At 41.8% G+C, this 18,976-nt stretch overlaps 1 protein-coding gene across 4 annotated transcripts in view; it reads right to left on the bottom strand.

Moving 5' to 3' along the window:
- Positions 1-18,192, bottom strand: part of nbeab (neurobeachin b) — a 182,779-nt gene extending 164,587 nt beyond the window's left edge. For all 4 annotated transcript variants that reach the window (XM_070970886.1, XM_070970888.1, XM_070970889.1 and 1 more), the window contains exon 1: positions 17,512-18,192. In XM_070970886.1, the coding sequence (XP_070826987.1) occupies positions 17,512-17,787 (276 nt within the window). In that variant the 5' untranslated portion in view covers positions 17,788-18,192. The remainder of the gene's footprint in view (positions 1-17,511) is intronic.
- Positions 18,193-18,976: the final 784 nt, after the last annotated feature.

Genomic DNA, 18,976 nt, shown 5'->3' with positions numbered 1-18,976 from the left:
GGGCAACACTTCCTGTTGTTAGTCGTGAAGATGAACTTGGGACAATCTAATCATCGTTAATGCCTACATTGTGAACACATTGCTGTTATAAAGTGCAGACGCAGCTGCCACATGGATTTAACTGGATTTAACCGGGTGTCCTCCTCTGTCCCAGAGTAGCGAAGAGGCTGTCCTGAACTGCTCCTCACCCCATTCCCCATCCTCCATCTACTACCCGTTGGGGTGAAACAGCGGTTTCTCCAAGGTCAGCACAGACCTGGATCAGTCATGGCTGGCAATGTGCAACAAAGAAAGCCCTCCAGAGACTGGAGAAATAAACACGCTTCTATTGCTTTGACCAACACAAAACTGTAAAACTAGCTGTCAAAAACAAGCCAAGCAGCATAATATTCTAGCAACAGCATTCGAGTCCAAAAGCAGAGATTCAGAAAGAGTTTAATGCACATCCTCTTGCCAATTCAGCATACAAAATGTATTGGTACTGGCACCATCATATCAAGGAATTCTGGGAAGAGAGACCTCTCACCGTATGTACTGATGATCAACTACAATGCTCTATTTATCTGTCACACTGTGCAAATGATTGCCAGACAGAAAGATTGGTTTCATTCTAGTGATCTAGTGTGGATGTATTGATTTAGACCTGGGACACCCGGTGAATGCAATTACGGTCCTGGCTGGTACAGTAGCAGTGCAAACCAGCCGTTCCACTTTAGACTGGAGATGACATATGCATGGGCCACTATGATACCAGTAAAGTAAACAGTACACCCCGATTCTCTCCAGACAGTTACAGCCCTATATTTCAAACTGTGTGCAGACAAGGTTGTCAGTGGGATAATCACGACAGTGGGCTTTCTAGGAGAAAATATGCCACCTCCAAAAACTTACACCTGGGATATAGAGCCTCTCTTCAGTAAGCACTTTCATCCTCTCATATCTGCACTGCTTTCTAGCTGAGGCCTGGTCCCCTTGAAATATTGCACATTTATAAAGCGGACTTGCCTGGTGTACTAATGTAAATGGAAAGAATTTGACTTACTCAGTATAGCAACGGACTGCATTGATCATCATGTCTATATTTTCTATGAAGGCTGTCCGTTTCCTAGACACAAACTTGATGTTGGCAACAAGAAGATAATACATAAAATATTCCACTGTCTAGGATGCTGAAAGGCCCAAAACAGTCGGCTTGCAAGTCAAGGATGAGTACTTCTTGATCTTCTTTATAAAAAAGTAATCCGTAAACCAATATCTGTACATGAATACAGAATCTGGAGGTAGGAGACAAGATTTTGCTATTAGAAGCGTTTTTATTTTAATTCGTAGCCCAGTCTGAGTAGTATTGACCGATGACATCTGAATTGGCTTTGGTTGCATGCATTTAGTCGACAGAGCAAAAGAGGCAAAAACCATTGGCCAAATGAAATGTAATTTTTTTTATTAACTTTTTTTAAATTCATCTGCATTCATATGCAGGTATCAGTTTATAGATAGGCAAATTGGCCCAGATATCCACTGCCTACACAGGAAGCCCTGAAACATGAGCCCCCAGAGGCTAAATCTTCACCATACAATGGCCAATAGGTTCGAAGATTGGTGAAGAAGTAAAACCTGTTGACACAACATAGAAAAAATATTAATTAATTACTCGTTATTTAATGCTCGTAAGGCAGCTGGATCCACTTTTTCAACACATTTAAACTGCTGCTAGTTTGTAATATAATTAGTACGGTGTTTCTCAATTCCAGTCCTCGGGCCCCACTGCCCTGCATGTTTTAGATGTTTCCTGCTCCAACACACCTGATTCAAATGAGTGGCTCATTATCAGGCCACTGCAGAGCTTGATGACGAGCCGATCATTTGAATCAGGTGCGGTGGAGGAGGGAAACATCTAAAACATGCAGGGCAGGGGGGCCCGAGGACCGGAATTGAGAAACACTGAATAAGTACAATATGAATCAAATTTCTAAGCACCATCCCACTGTTCAGTTTTTTAATATATTTTTTCCTGCTATACTGTGCATATAGGGTACTGCTTAAGGGAAGAGATGGGGCTGACAGGTGGGATACTGATACCGTGGAAAGATAAAATCAAAAAACAGCCTGCAGCTTTGAAAAAGCCACATACCGTATGAGCATCCCACTGAGAAAAAAATATGGTCAGCACAATTTACAGAAGCAGGCAAATATGTGTCCAGAGTGGGGATTTTCTGCCCAAAGCCAGGATATATGTGATAAAGTACTCAAACATTTATCAAAGCATGCATTATCAGTCAGAAGCATGATGCCGGGATTCTCCATCTCAACAGCCCTCATCACTCCTAACACCCTGTATTCATGATGACAAAAAGAGTAAGACTGTCACCCTGTCCCAAGCTGTCTTCCATATAGGCCATCTAATTCCAAGCTGAATCATCTTCAACCAAATGCCACGGCAGTAATCCGTCTCTGCTTGAGACTCTGGAGCAACAGTGAGGCTCTCCAGCCAGATGTTCCTTTCAAAGCAGTCCAACTCTCACAACTAATAGCATTAGCCAGAGACACACAGCGCTTGCTTGAAACTGGGCTTCAGCATGCCCATGCGTACAACATACACACACTTAATTGCATCCACAAAGGTACAAAAGAGATATGCAGCGCAGTATGTAGCAGTTGAATGGATCCACTGTTAAGCAGCATTTGTAGACAAGATAAACTGCACATAATTCACAATGATATTTTCTACTTACATAGTTTTTTTTTCTTTTAAATGGCAGCTATTAATAGCTAGTAAAATTGGTTACAACAGAGGCTATAGTTCACAGCTTCCCTATGCAAATCAAATTAAATCTAGAGCTAGAACATATAGGGGTCTTTCATGAATATATCAGTGACACTTTTGTGCTGAGGAAAGCTAATGTTAAATGGCATTTGAATCGGAAGTTATGCACTGCTGATGTTTTCATTCGAGACGTACCAAAGCGTTCAACAGCAGACTGGTGAGTGTCCGTCAAAACAGTTTTTAAGAGTTGGTGCACTGAACAGGATGGAAAAACAAGCAGACAGCAGACAAAGTATGTCCAAGTGACTAATTATAAAAAGATCCCGGTAGAATGTGGCAGGGAGGATAATGAGCCATAAAAATGGATGGTGTCTTCGTTCATTAAGCTGATCCCTTAGTATTAATTGTAATCCAAAACCCTAACTCTCACTAAGCCCTCCATTATTTCCCCCTTACTTCAGCCACATTAAATCAGTGTGCGATCTCGCTCTTATACAGTCCTTCATGCTTCAATATCAGCAGGAAATGGAAACATCCCAGCTGTACTGGAGCAATAAATATAAACATCTCAGGGATTGATTACACTACCCTTTATCAAAAGCAAAGCCCTCGCAGGATTGCAAAAAGCAGGAGAGCAGGATGCGCGCGGCGCCCTGGCCTCAGCAACCTAATGGCAAAACACTGCAGGCTACAGTGCTGCAGCACTTCAAGACCAAAGGGAATGAAGTGTAAATGAAAATATAACATATCTGAAACAGAACCATCCCATCAACAACGCCACCCTTGTCAGGCATAATGTTGAAATCTGTATTCACAGCACACATCATTAACTGCCTAGTGGCTCGTGTGCAACAGAGAATTATAAATCTGTCACTTCCTGTAATACGGACCTCAGACGCCTTATGCTTCACCAATAAACTGGGTTAGTCTCCGCTGTCTATGCTCTGTCACTAGCAGAGATGGAAAGAGAAATTGCTTATACAAAATCTGCCTTTGCACTGGGAAGCTAGTGGTGTATGACGGTGAACATGTAAGGGCGCATGGGGAAGATGTTTTTTTTTGGGGGGGGGGGGGGGGGGGGGGCAACTGAATATACAAATGTGAGGTTGTTAGCGCAATGTCACCCGTGACAGTAACCACGATAGTAGCCACAACACACACAACCACTGGCTAGGCTAGCAGCCATGACGCACACACGCACACACACACACGCACCTTCAGACGGCCCACGGGCGGGAAAATTAATTCGTGGTTATTTTTTCTTGCCTTCTAATGACACAAACGCTGCATTTACGTTTACACTCATATTATACAGTTAGTAAGCGAAGAATCTCGTCAATCAATCCATGCTAACCATTTCAAGATACAAACACAACAGGCGGCATAATGAACGTGAACAACAGCAGCAAACAAATTGAGGCAACTCACCTATTGTCTCAGTCATCCACGGATCAATAACACTCCATCAAAAACGGCCTGATAACATCTACAAGGGTCCAAACGATCCATTACAGTAAAATACTTAGCGCAAAACTTGATGATAATCCACAGAAATATGTTTTCTCCTTTCAAATTAGCAGGCTATGTGGTCGTCTTCCGTGTTTGTCGCTACAACTTCCGGAAACAAACGCAATCAGTCTCCAATTATATGCGGAATCTCAGGCTTCAAATGACAATTTACTTGACCAATCACAATCTGTCAAATAACACCTTGCCACAGGGAGCGTTTTCTCCTGCTTTGAGTGAAGCTACCAACCAATCGCAACCGATTTTGCAGATGACTGACGTTTCGACTAGCCAATGGAATTCTGAACATGCCAACACGCCACTGCAGTGGGGTATTTGCAGCTCTGGTACTTCAAATCAAGGAATTCAGTGCTAATAGGGACATTACCCATAATTTCAACCCTGTACTCCAAATGGTTCAATAGCAATCATCTTACTAAAGGTATGCCTTGGATAGGCGTTTTAGGCTAATTTGCTTAACGGACAGGTATGGGGTTAAAATACTTATGTCGCATGTACGATTCTAAGCAGCCGCCACTAGGGGGGGGCTGTAGCCCCGACAGCAACCCCCCCCCTCCTGTACCTGTGAACACGTATCCAACCTGTATCTGTTGATGCACAGCACTCAAAGCAATAAATACAATAGAAGCAGGACACACTCAGGACTACTCTTTAATTGACAGCCTCATGTAAATATAACAACAGGAGTTAAGAATATGGATTCATCCACAATTTCAGTGACTGACAAATCATGTTACCATACTCAAAGACAGATACAACTGCATCTTGATGATCAGGAACTTAACAATGCCCTTTCAAATGGGTCAAATGTCAGATATATGACAAAATATGCGCAAATTTTTGGTTTCTTTACTTATTTTTATGCCCACACCCTCTTTAATCACAAAACAATATGTGACTAGAAAACATCTTGATTTACCTTTCCAACATGATTCAAAGCAATTTGAATAAATCCCTTTTTCCAATGTTAAAATAAAAGAGGGGCAGATGATAAGGTTGAGATAGCTACAGCACCAAAAGCAAACACTGTACTTCTATCCAGCTAAACCCATTTGCTAAGTTTCATGACTTAAGGATGTACTTGTAATTCCTCAACACAGAGACAATTCAAAAATCAAATCACTCACATTCTCAAATCCAATTACACTGGTGGCTGCTTTCAGATTCATTTGCTTAGTGTCAAACACAAGTTCATTTTCAAGCTAGACCACATCTAATATTTGCCAACATATTTCATAACATTACAGCACATGAACGAGTTTCTTGGCTTCCATTCATATATTCCAGTTAAGTACATATTAGACAAAGATTTGCATTTCCCAGCACGGCTGTATTGTGAGGATCGTGAGGAACAGGCCCGTAGATTTAATTTGCACCTTCACTATCTCGTTATCCAGGAGTGTTTGATTTTGCTGCATCTGCACTGTGATGTGAACACTTTGCTACAGTAACTGGCTGTCACCCTGCTGCAGCGAGCAATATGACTTTGCATGTTTGCCTGATCATAGATGCAGCTCATCTCCATAGAAATGAGCATGTGTGCACAGGGCTTCGTCCCTATGGGGGGAGACAACGCATTAACATCCAGGCTGGGATTTGGTTGACTGCCAAACCAGCTCCACCGCCGGGAATAAGCACATGGCTGCTGCAGATGATCCAACACACTTGTCCCTTGCTGTAAACAGGTCTGGTTAACAATGGTTCTGTAGCTGACCACTGCTAAATATGTTAACAATGTGTTGTATGTAGGCTGCTACTCAAAGGGGGTTAAGATCCTTTTGTTTTGTCTGCAGCTTTAGCAAGTTAACCAATGCAAAAATATGTCCAATAGGTGCCTACATTCAATGAGTTTAAGAATATTGAATTCATTATACATATGCTGTATGTAATGAACTGCTAGCCCTAAATCCATCATGTACACTGGTCTAACTTAGTCACATACTAATCTGAATGTATGTTGGTTTGAATGCTTTCTTGTAAAATGTCTTTCAGGGTTTGGTTAAGGAAGAGTGATGCAAAATTGGATGAAGCATCAATGGAAAGTGGTCTCAATGAGAAACTGAAAAACATCACAGCAAAACCACAATCAATTGCAAGAATAAAACAGTCTTCTTTTGAGAGTACTTGTAAGTAGCTCAGCCAGGAACAAAAACAGTTTGGAATCTAAAAAGGACTTTATCTAGTTAAATAAATGGTTAAATACATAAATGAATGAATACAATTTTTCCAAGGAAAGCTGCAGTAAATGAATGTCTATATACACTGTGAACCTGCTGTGCTCCACGTGCTTTTATAAGCAGACAAACCTGAACTGAATAAGGTCACAAACACAAACGCCTTTATTTCTCCACATTGTACAGCATCAAAGAAACACATTTGTATCAAAAAGAGTCCTGAGAGACAGGGCAGCCACTGCGACAGAGTCCCAGCAAGCGGCAGTCAATCGCGCCCCTGGTAGACCAGCCCCGAGTGAGCCGGAGGATGCATCGCAGAATGAACCCTGACACAAATGTAGGCAGCAGCCAAATAATATACGATCAGCATCTCTCTGGGGAAACACTGCATGGGCGAGTGAGAGGGATGAGCAGAGCAACAGAAGACTAAGGCCAGGGGGAGAACAGAGAGCGAAAATAGATCCATGGCCTTTGCACAGTCGTTTGACCTCTCTCTTTAACATTCCCTTAAGGCACTAGTTGTTGGTTATCAATGAAACCATAAAGGGTCTATACCCAACGGCTTTTCCATTTTGCCGATGTTATCTAGAGAAAGCTGAATAATAGAACGAGCCTAAATTCTTCTTTTGGCAGCATTACAAACAGTGAAAAATTGAGCAGATAAAACTGAAAGTAGAATTGTTTTCATTTGCCAAGCAGGAGGACGGTAGCAGCATAAGCAGTGAGCATGAAGGCAGACTCCTCCACAACAAAACAAACAAACCGCTTCTTCTCTCAAAACGTCGGGTATGATTAAAAAAAGTGCTAAAAACACTTAGATTATAAAAATGAGATGATTCAAGGGCATCAAGAACACTTTAAATAGAGACCTCATGAAAATTCAAAAACATAAGAATGCAACTGTACTTACACATCAAAGCAACCAAAAAAGCTGATTGAAACATTTGTAGATATGACAGGATACAGAAAACATTAAAAATGCAGTCCTTCACTTTGCCCTTGGCTGAGAAAATGTACGTCAGCTTGCTCCATGAATCAAACGAGGTAAATCACTTTTAAACAAACAAATGTGCACAGAATCAGAATTTCAATTTTCTCTCAAATCCTAAGAAGATTATCATGAAGTAGATCAGAGGAAACTCCTCTTGGCAGAAATTGGATGGCTTAGTAGAGAATAAACTTTACTGAGGTAGCACAATTTTAGCATACCGTACTCTCTAACATTGCATGTGGTTCAAACTGGAAAATATAAAAGGCTTAGTATAGACTTCATGAAGGTGAACACTACTACTCCGGATGACTGAGTTAATTATCTTCCCATGGAGAGAATGTAGCATATTGAGTATTATCTCAGGTACATTAACAGCATTAATGTGATACTTAACTGGTCCATGTAGGTAAATTATCTTTCAGTGACCCACTCTACACAGAGGTCTGAGTGCACACAGCTACACAAAACCTGTAGCAGAGATTCACGCTCAAGAGCATTTCAGCAGGACATTAGCAGAGCTAGGATGGAATAAAAAAACACACAAGTTTAAGATCATTAAGGCACTTTTTTTAGAATTGCTTGACATGATGTCTGACACATCCCGAACCAGATCAACATGTCAGTCAAATTCTTCGCGTTGCTTTAAACCTGTGAAGTCTGAAATCAGCAGAACTTTTGCAGCATGCCCTAAAGGGAATGAAAGCGTCAATTAATTATAAAGAAAGTCTGATGGTGATGCAACACAATCCTGATTCGAAAAAAGCTCGGATGCTGAAATATAAATAAAACTGAATGTGATCATTTGCTCATCCTTTTTGACATATTTTCAATTGAAAACAGTACAAAGACAATATATTTAATCTTTTACTGCCTGAACTTCAGAGATTTTTGGAAATATCTGCTTATTCTGAATCAATATGTTTCAAATAAGCTGGGACAGGAGCAACAAAAGACTGGGAAAGATGTGGAACGCTCCAAAAACACCTGTTTGGGACATTCCACAGGTAAACAGGTTCAATGGTAACAGGTGATAGTTTCATAATTGGGTATGAAAGGGGCATCCTGGAAAGGCTCAGTCTTTCACAAGCGAGGATGGAGCGAGGTTCACCACTTTGTGAACACATGATTGGATAAAGGAGATTAGAACGTGGCCTCATGAATAATGGTGGATGGAGTGGTGGTTGTACATGAATGCATGCAGTGAGTCTGCAGCACAGAGCAAAAAAGGCAGGGACTCATGAGGTCGTGTTTTAAGAGTGACACAGAAAACAATTTGGGGGGAAAAAAACTGGAGTGTGACATCTGCAAAATTGTACCAGTGCCCAGAGGTGATATTGATCCAAGATTGATCAAAGTGTGCAATTGACTCAACGGCAGCAGAGGGATGCTTACAGTGACAGCCAACCATGACTGAAAGCTGCTCAGGCCACACACAAGTCTCAATCCTTGTCCGTCATCTGTGGTGCATTTCCAGATATACTGACTGTTGAGTTTTATTTCTTATTAAAGAAACAACAACAACATAAAGGTTTCCCTCTGGTGTGGTTCAACCGATTTCCATTCAACTCTATGAAACAAAGCTTAATTAATTTAGGGCAGCTTTGATTCCGTTTTCAATTGTTCCCCTATGCTATATGATGCTTTGCAATACCCAGTAAACTCTGTTTTCAGATGCTACGATGACAAAACATCTAATCATCATCAATGTGTGGCAACATGAGTCTTAGACGGCTTCTGAAGAATGACAGACAAGCTTCACAGAGCAGCTGCAGGAAAGTCTTCCCTTCAGTCATCTACATGAAAGCATTTATGTTTGACTGATAGAAAAAGACTCTTCTTCTTCTACCAGATTTAAGTCTACAAACAGAGGGAAAGTCAAAGATGCCTGCTGGTTTTTAACGGTGGATAAAAAGAACAGAGATGAAGAAAACATCAAACACAGAGATCAGCCCCAGAACTAACTACCAGGGTCTGACTAGAAGGAGGAGGTACCAAAGAGCGAATTCATCTAACATAAGAAAACATCATACACTAAAATATTTCAATAAATAATGCATAATAATATCATAAATAAAGAAGGACAGGTCAAATTTCCTCCTGAAGGCCGTTCCATACAAAGAGGGCCCTGACAGAAAAGGCACACCACCTTTTTTTTTTAACATAAACCTTGGGATGACAGGCAGGATGATGAAGAGGCCAGACCTGGTGGGCTTTGGAAGTTCAGGTGGAGCTTAAACACTAGCACAGTTTTTATTAGTTATCCAGAGAATCTTGAAAGGGAAGTTTGATTTTTGGGAGAAAAATGTGTTTTTTACTCTTTACCAAGAATGACAGCAAACATCAAATCTTCGAAATATCACGTGAATTTATATTGATGCTGTTCAGCTCTAAACCGGGATAGTTTCCCAAAACTAACTGCATGCATGAACCGGTGCATAAATATGATGGAGTTAAGGCCTGAGTCCAGAGAGGTGATTTACTCCTGCTCTGTGCATGTTGTGTGGCATTGTGTACTTCCACTTCAATTACAAACATCCTGTACTTTAATTTTGTGACTTGCAGCCTCCAAAGAGAACTTGTTCAAAGAGGAACTGTGTTAATAAAGCATGCTGAAGCATGATGCCTTATTCATTTGTTGTTTTTTTGTTAATTTTCTGCTGAGTGGGTGTCATCACAGCTCCATTCTTTCAATCAACACTATTGTAATCACAAGATAGAGTGAATTAAATGCCTCACAGAACACTGCTGGAAATTATCTTCAAACTGGTTTTTGAGTAGCTGTTAGCGCCTTTATTTAAAGGGGAGTAAGGGATATGACATAAAGTGCAGAATGTATAGGCAGAGAGCAAAAGTTACAGATGGGCCAATAGCAACAAGAAGAGGGCAGTTTATCCAGATGAGCAAAATCCTCTTAGTCTCAACACGCCTTGTGCCTGCGTTGTATTCTGCTCTACTGACACAACTGTCAGTGGAGGAAGAAATATCAATTCCTCTGCAAAAGCAAACTGTTCTCATATACATGTTTCATCTTGATCATATTTGCCCAAATGCCACTCTCAACCCCGATAGCAGTACTACTCCAAATTTAACAGTTAGAAATCTGGGTGTCACCTTTGACTCATATTTGAGAAGCACATCGACAACAACATCACTACAGAGCTTTCTTCCACCTCCGTCATGCTGCCCAAGATCGCCGATTTCTGACACAATCAGATGCAGAAATTTTAATTCATGCATTCATCTGATGTACATTGGTTGGAGTATTGCAACATGTTTTCATTTCTTCCACAAAAATAAATAAATCCAACTGGCCCAAATGCAGCTGCTACAATATCAATTCTGTTCTCAGTCCACTGGTTTCCAGTCCCATCAAGGTCAAAGCAGCAATGAAAATCTTAGTTTTAACATGTATATTGTTATTTTAAAGTGTTATTATTTTATCTTTCTGTAATTTTCTTCTTCATCGAAAAAATGTACTGCGACAATGGGATTTTACACTCGAAAAATAATTAAGCTTACAGTAAGCAGACAGAGAGCCATAAAGTCACAAATGTTCTTCAGGTCTCAGGGTGTAAAATCTGAGATGCTACAGTCTTGACTAATTTGGCTTTCAATACAACAATACATCTCATTAAAAAATGTGTTTTAACTTCGAGCTTTTGGTTCTGATTCAGGGAAATCGCTCTCAAAAGGATCTTGTAATAAAAAACAGCAAGGATGAGTGATTACTAATCATAGTTCAATGTGTGTCATTGCGCCTGTCATAAGGATAATTGCAGTAGCGCATGTAATTCCATTAAGCTAATGAAAATAATTGATTTGGCAACTATTGGTGATCATATATTTAACGAAGCAGTAAAGTCATATGAAATACTGAGAATCTGCCAATTTTTCATTCAAAGTGTCTCGGCATGCTGCTGTGCTTTCTATCTGAGCTGATGAGTGGAGTCACTGATGCAGATGGGAAGGGAATACTGCAGCAGCAACAGTAATGTAACTCTGTCAGTAAAATCTTTTCTGGAAATGTTTTAATAAAACCTTATGTTTGGCAACTGGTACACTCATCCCCCCTTTATATCTCATTGGCCAGCAAGGTGAAGCATGCCATTAAAATGATAATCCACCAAAAATCTTGTTAGTACCCAAGAATCCATGTTTCATGTTGGTCATTACAAATAGTCTCTGTTCAGCTTGACTTACCTACATGTGTTTGTACATGATTTCCAACATTCATAATGCAGAAATGCACCAATCCACTCCTTCAGCATAATCTTCGTGCCTGTTTTTGCTCATATTTCCATCGAAATCTGCCAAATACTGCACACTGTACCTGTTTGTAGCTTTTCTCAAGCAGTCCCTTGAGACAAGCATAAGCAGATGTAGATGGAAGCTACAAACATAAACAGCTAACTGAAGGAGCCAACAGAAACTCTATTTTGCCATATTTTGACATATTGGGTGAAATATGAACATGTGGAACATGAGCATACAAATGGATGGTAGACAAGCGGATTAGGCTGCAGGAGTGTTTTGACAAGTTTCTATGGGTGTTGTGGCGTTTTCTGTATTTCCACTACAGAAATGTAACCGGTGGAATCCATGTAAGTGGGATAAAATTGAAGTTGACCACAGCTCCAGTTCTTTATGAAGAAGGAATCCACCACTTTTAACAGCGAATACAGAGGGCGAGCGTTTGATATTAAAGAATAAAATTTGGTGGAGTATCGCTTTAATGGAGTCAAAATAAGCCTGATGATTGCTCTGACATGACATGGCAGTCAAGAGTACCTATAGTGTGTGTCACAGCACACTATGTCCCAGCTGAAGTCTCTGTCCTCGAGTTTAATGTCTACAAATGAATTGTCACAGCAGCATTGACGCTGAGGAATGTCGGACCTCGGAGAGGGAGCGCTCACACGGTCGCTCAGTTGTAGTTGAATTATTAGCTCATTTCAATTTGACCTACATTTTATTTTCGATCAACTGAAGTGACACTGTGTGCAGTGACTCCATTTGTGTCCCAGCGTGTCCTGGAAGATTTCAATGTCCCAGACAAATGGGCAAAATTCCAGTCAAATAATATCTGTGTTTAAGGGCCCTATTTTTCCATGTTTTTTTGTCCAATGGGGACAAGAGTTTTTGAAATCGGTCCAGTATTGAGCGGGAGCACTGCAGCCAGCAGCTGTGAAATGGGATGCAATGTTGTCCCTCTGGGCGTTTGCGCACCGTCTATGTATGTCCATTAAAAGTGTTTGTTTTTACCAGTGACAGGCTCAAATTGTTATTAGAAATGTCTGACAGCATTATGAAAAGGATTCCTACAGAGATAGGCCATTATGTTGAAGTGTAAGACCCTTTTTGTTTAACCAGAAACAACCACTGTATTGCTCTCACCAAAGCCACCAGACTGCATTTACAGAATTTTATCATCTTAAAACACACTTGATTCAAACTCGACATAAAAAAAATAAAACTAACAAAACCTTCTTGGTGAATTGTTGGATTCACTCTCATAATGCCTGTGATGCCAAACTGAAAGATCAACTGCCACTTAAACAGTCAGTGTCCCCAGGGAGATGGAGGTCTATCTCAATGAACGCGATGCGACCAGCTCACAGCGTGCAGCGGAGTTGGCTGACAGCTATGAGGCGACAGGAGAGGTTCAACTAGGCCAGCTGGGTTGATGTCGGGAGAAAGGAAGGTTGTCCATGACCTTCATGGCTATGAGGCCCTCAGCTCCCAAGGGGCAGTTTCTGAGACACCATACTTACAGAGACTGGGGCCAAATGCATTGGGCTATGTTCTGAAAACTGCAACCTGCATTAGGGAGGCCAGGGATGTGCCTACAGGCTATTTTGTTAGAGACCAGTGGGCCATGTCCGAGCAGGTGGTACTGCTCCCAAGTTACAGTCAGGAGATGATGCAGCTCCGCAGTGATTTAGGAATGTGAAAGACTGCATAAGGAACACCTTTATTGGCCCAGCTTCAGGAAAGGTGTGCAGCAGTTTTGTTGCTCATGTCATGCATGTCAGGTGGTCACAAAACCTGGTGGGGCTCCACTCACTCCACTCCGTTCACTCCCATCTCGCTCGACTGCATTGGGCCTTTGCTTATTTACCATCTTGGATGCAGCATTAGGGCGAAGACAATCGTAGATGATCTTGTTAAGTTCCTCCCCTGGGCAAGTCTGCTATGTAGTGTTGGCAGCCAAGGAAGGAAAGGCAGCCATGTGTTACGTGATTTACAGAAAGGCAAACAATGGGACTAAAGCTGATGCTTTCCCTATTCCTGAGCTTGAAGATTTTATCAATCAGATTTGTCAGGCTTAGTATGTAACCAAGGTGGATCTCTTGAAGGGTTGTTGTCAAGTGTCATGCACAGAACGTGCAAGTGAGATTTCAGGTTTTGTTACTCACAAAGGCCTGTACAGGTTGAATGTCCTGCCATCTGTTATGAAAAATCCACCAGCCACATTTCACATCAGATAGATAGGGGCACTATTTGAATCTCTTTAGCAGGCTGGTCTGGTAATTGACTTCACCAAGTATGAGTTTGGCAAGGGTTGATTGGTTGCCTTGGACATCGGATGGATGGAGCGGTGCTTTCAAGAGCAGCAAAAGTTCAATGCAGCTACACGCAGCTGATGCAACTCTTGAATGTTTGGATTCCATCACCACTTTGTGCCCAATTTTGCAACCATTAAGGCCCCATTGGTGACTATTTGAGGAAAAATGCGAAATGGGTTAGGTCAGAGAGATGTCAGGAGGCGCTCGCTCAAGTCAAAGCCATCTAGTCCTCCTTCAGTGCTCAGAGCTGCAGATTTCTGTCTGCTGTTTCTGCTCGCAGCTGATGCTTGTGAGGTGGGAGTCAGGCTGTTCTGCTCCAAGCAGGGGAGGATGGTTGTGAGAAACCAGCGGACTACCTGTCAAAGAAGCTTCACAAACATCAGCAAGCATAGTCAACTACTGACAAGGAGGCTTTGCATGTTGCCAGTAGTTTCATGCTTTTGTGTTATTAATATGAACCTGTTGTTGACAGCACATGAGAACTCCATTACGCTGAAATGTCAGGGTCAAGATAAAGATGTGCTGTGATGGCTTTTTCCTGATTTCATAGGTCACGCCATTTTCTTTTAACATCTCTCTCTGTAATCCATCACATCATACTTGGTGTTGAGCAATGCGACTGTTCATTCAATGATTCACACCAAAGGGCAATTAGCAGACAGCAGAAATACCCACTCTGATTTTCACATCTTAGAGGAAGCAGTCAGCTTACAGGTCACACAGAGGGTGCGCGCTGTAAATTGCACATCCGAGTACGAGACAAATCCACTTTGTTTCCAAATTAATGGTGAGAAAACAACAAGCAATATTGTCTTGCTTATGCCAAATCTGATTATGTGTATGACCTATATTTATGATCAGAGCTTGAGTGCAACCTTATACGCAGCTGAAAGAGCTGCTGATGAGTCGTACTGAAGAGACAAACAAGTTGTTTACCAAAGTTTTTCTACACCTTAGGGACAATAATTTGATCCAATAATCTAATAAGGAAAGTACTATAATTAGGTTGGGAAACACATTTTTTTTTCATTATTACACAAGGTCAGGGGTACATGCACATACACACACGCACCTCTCACAGAATAACGATATCACATGCTGAAAACAAGAGCACATTATAAGAGAGAAAGTAAGAAAATATGAGGTCAAACATACCATCTTATTTCTATGCAGATAAGTCTATTTTTGATGACTACTTTATGGGCCATTTCAAGCCGTCATCATGCTATGATTCACATTGCTCTGCTGATATCTTAATATTAAATGGAATATGTTTCTGATATTATAATAATGATGAATAATGATCTGCTCGTAAGATGTTTTGAAAGGCTCCATCCTAAAGAGGAATAACGCACTGAGTGTCATTCTGATGAGACACTGGCACGGATGGAGGAACAGGTACAGAACGGAGGGTTCTGGGTCGCTGTGACTGAACGCTTTACTTTCTGAAGGCGTTTTGTGCCAAAGTCAGCTAAGATTTACCTTTCTGATGACAAATCTAAAGAGATGCATGATGTCCCTCTCTAACACCTGAGGTAGGTTTCTATGCAGGCTCTAATTCTGGGAAAGGAACAGCAGTATCAGATTCATTATATCATCAAATTTCCATCTTGGCAGTTCAACAGATGTGCAGCTAAAAAACAAAATAAAATAACAGAATAAGACACTTTTTCATGATAGATGTTCAGACCAGGTTCCCCTGTCTGCACATATTTTTTCCTTGGAGATGGAGAAAACAGTATAATTTCATTACTCCACAAATCGGAGTCAATGAGAAACAGTTTCAGATCCTCTCTGCTCTTAATATGCTTAATAAAATAATCTGACTTTATGAGCATAAAAATCCTGTAGTCATGGCATCTTACAGGCAGCAGGCTTGTTTGCATGACAGTTTTCTCCACCCTCTGCCCTGGCTGGTGTTTTTCCTGCACATTTTGTGATGTACTTTAGATGAAGAGGCAGATATAATAACAATTACTATGTCATTTGCTCTCAAGATTGCCGCATATGTGGTTTATTTGCATGCACGTAATTTGGACAGAGGTTGTATTTCCATTTGCAAACAAGTCAAGTGGAATCCAAATGGTCTGACACAGCAAGTAGCTAAACACAGCAGCACTAACACCCTCCATCAACTAAAACCGTCAATCAAAAGTCCAGGACCTGTATGTGACTGAGAGAGTGGTAAAGTGCACTCTACTGTATGTTAATGTGCAGGCATGCACAAATTACTTTAACATATAAACATGCACATAGGAGCAAAAGGAAGATTGACATTACTTAAGAGCTGCATTCAATAAGTCAACAGAAGAAAGCAAAATGGAAAAATCAAATGGTGAAAACAAATGTATCATCCATTGTCAGGACCATCCGTGTTCAAATCAAGTCAGTGTGGTCCACAGCCTGTTATTCTATGAATTCAATGATATTCTCGCTTGTGAAAATAACAGTCCAAAGAGTGAGAGGGCAAGGTGTCAGAGACTCCACTACTCTCATGTCTGAACACGCCAAGGGCTACAATTTGTCCTGCTCCACAAAGTGGATTTCTGTTGTGCCAGAACAGGTTGTAATTAATCTCTAGTGTGCTAACAAGACAGAAGCGAAACCACTGCAAACAGGCTTTGCTGTAGTCGTCGTGCAGATGGTCAAAGCGAAGGTATTAGCTGCCTTTACGCTCTCTTCATATCATTTTACACCACGGCAGCGGAGGAAACTGGCTTCATTTGCTAACCCTGGTCTTACGCTGGGCTCAAATCCTCAACCACCTTGTGCTGAGCAGAAATGTTTGTCAGCCTCTTCTCACTCATCTGCATCTGTAACACTGTGCAGTGAATTACGAGAACAGATTTTTCAAGGCTATTCACATCATACTCCTGAATGAATCTGGGGACGATGACCTTCACACTCACACAAGTTTTTGCACTTTAGTTAGGAGCATTCCCACAACACACCAAAAATATTCACCCTCACACACACACACACACACACACACACACACACACACACACGGAGGTGTGTGCTGCCTCTGCTCACCTACATCACTCTAAAACTACAGAAATACCATTTTACATGAATTCTGTGCCAGCAAGTTGTGTCTACCTTACATTACACTTAAATCCCAACAGGCATGCACTTTATCATCCACAGCAGTCTGATTGATTTACAAGCAGACTCAGTGAAGTCAGGACGTTGTTGAACTTAAAAACTTAGAACTGGCTCTGGATCAGTGTCCCCTCACCCCTCAGCCCACCCTGTGAGTGTGCATGTGTGACTTTTGGATCTTGCTTGTCGCTCGCGCACATCCCGGGGCACTTGCTCATATTAGTGCTGCAAATAATTCAAAATTGATTTGCGCCGTCTTGATGTCAGAACAACATTGCTTTGTTACATGTCAACACTGTATTCAGTCATTGTTGCCAGTGAATTGCCGGATTTGGGATTAGGCATTAATGTCCAGTCATAGAGTGAAAAAAAAAACCGTTTTCTTACCAAATTCAGCACCGTTTCAACAATATCCCGGTTGCTAACCTCTCCAACCTGTATCAGTCCGACGAGGACAGCAAATTTCATTTTGATATTCCGGATTGGAACCGATGGATTGATAATCCCAGCCGGGAGGACCACTGAACCTGAGCCGGACATCATCATTGTCTCACCGGCGGCGGCAGCGGAGACGGCAGCCGCGTGTTGCCTGTGACCTGGAGGAGGTTGTCGGTCCGAGAGCGACACCGAGCCCGGCATTGTCACCGGTCTCTCGCTTGTCATTTCCACCCAGGACCGGGCGGCTTCAGAGGCTAGTTACACGCTTCCTCCTCTTGTGATCAACTGCCTGCTCTGAAGCATTAAAAAGAAATGAAAGAGTAGAAGACTCGCGAAGCCCCGAAAAACAAAAACAAAACACGCACAGGAAACCACTGTCAGTAAAATCCTCTCTGGAGAGTTCCGGTGAGAGAGTCCGGTGTGTTGTCGGTGCCAGCCGGTTAACTGAGCTGACCGACCTGCGCTGCGTACACAAAGATGTGTGTGTGTGCCGCTCTCCGCCAGGCGCGTCTCCGCGTCCGCGCTGCTGCCACCGCCATGTTGCCGCCCCCTGCCTGCGGCTCCGCTCACCACGCCTGCGCTGGCTGCGATGCGCCGGAGCCGCACACTGACCGCTAGCAGGTTGTTTATAAGACACGAAAAGATAAGCAGTGGCCTCATATCCATACACATCCATTTTATAAAGTTTGTCTGGTTAGTTTAACCAGTTTAGTTAGATTTTACAAAGTGACCGAGCGAATTATTTTGGTTTCATGTTATGCATTTTATTGTAGTTCATGACTTCCTGAGCTAAGTTGTTTTTAACATCACAAACACTTATTTTGAATGTTTATTTTTGTTGTTGTTGCTTTGTGCATCAATAATTCCATCACTCTCCCAAAAATGCGTTTGTCGCAAATGACGTGAATGTAGGCTATTCTCAGTGGAATTTGATGGGAACCTTTGCTTTGGTCACACATTTGCAAAATGGAACATATTTTGCTGCGGATCGCTCCGCACGAGCTCGCCTTTACGGTCGCGGCCCCTTGTAAAGGGCAGATGATACTGTGTGGCACCAAAAAACTTGGATGTTGAAGAAGCAGCTATTTATGCAGGAGAAAATGCAAAAAGATGACATTTTTGTATATTTAAAAAAAAGTGAGCTATAATAGAGGCAAACATGGAAATATAACAAAACAGAAGCAAAAAGAACATCCTTCCTCCGCTTGTCTCAAGCCAATGGCATTGTACCACATCATCCTCACCTCACTTGAACCTGCCACCAGGCTGTGTGAGGCCCTGTGTTCCCTCAGTCCTGTGTTCCCTCAGTTCTGTGTTCCCTCAGTCTTATGCTCTCTCAGCTGGAAACCGCTTCTAATTCCCACAAAGCAATGTTCAAATTTGGAAAAGGCCCAATCTTCCTTCAACATAAAAA

The sequence above is a fragment of the Chaetodon trifascialis genome, chromosome 9 (assembly GCF_039877785.1).
Source record: "Chaetodon trifascialis isolate fChaTrf1 chromosome 9, fChaTrf1.hap1, whole genome shotgun sequence".
NCBI lineage: Eukaryota > Metazoa > Chordata > Actinopteri > Chaetodontiformes > Chaetodontidae > Chaetodon > Chaetodon trifascialis.
Note: the sequence above shows the minus strand (reverse complement) of the source record. Positions and strands in the feature narration are given on the sequence as shown.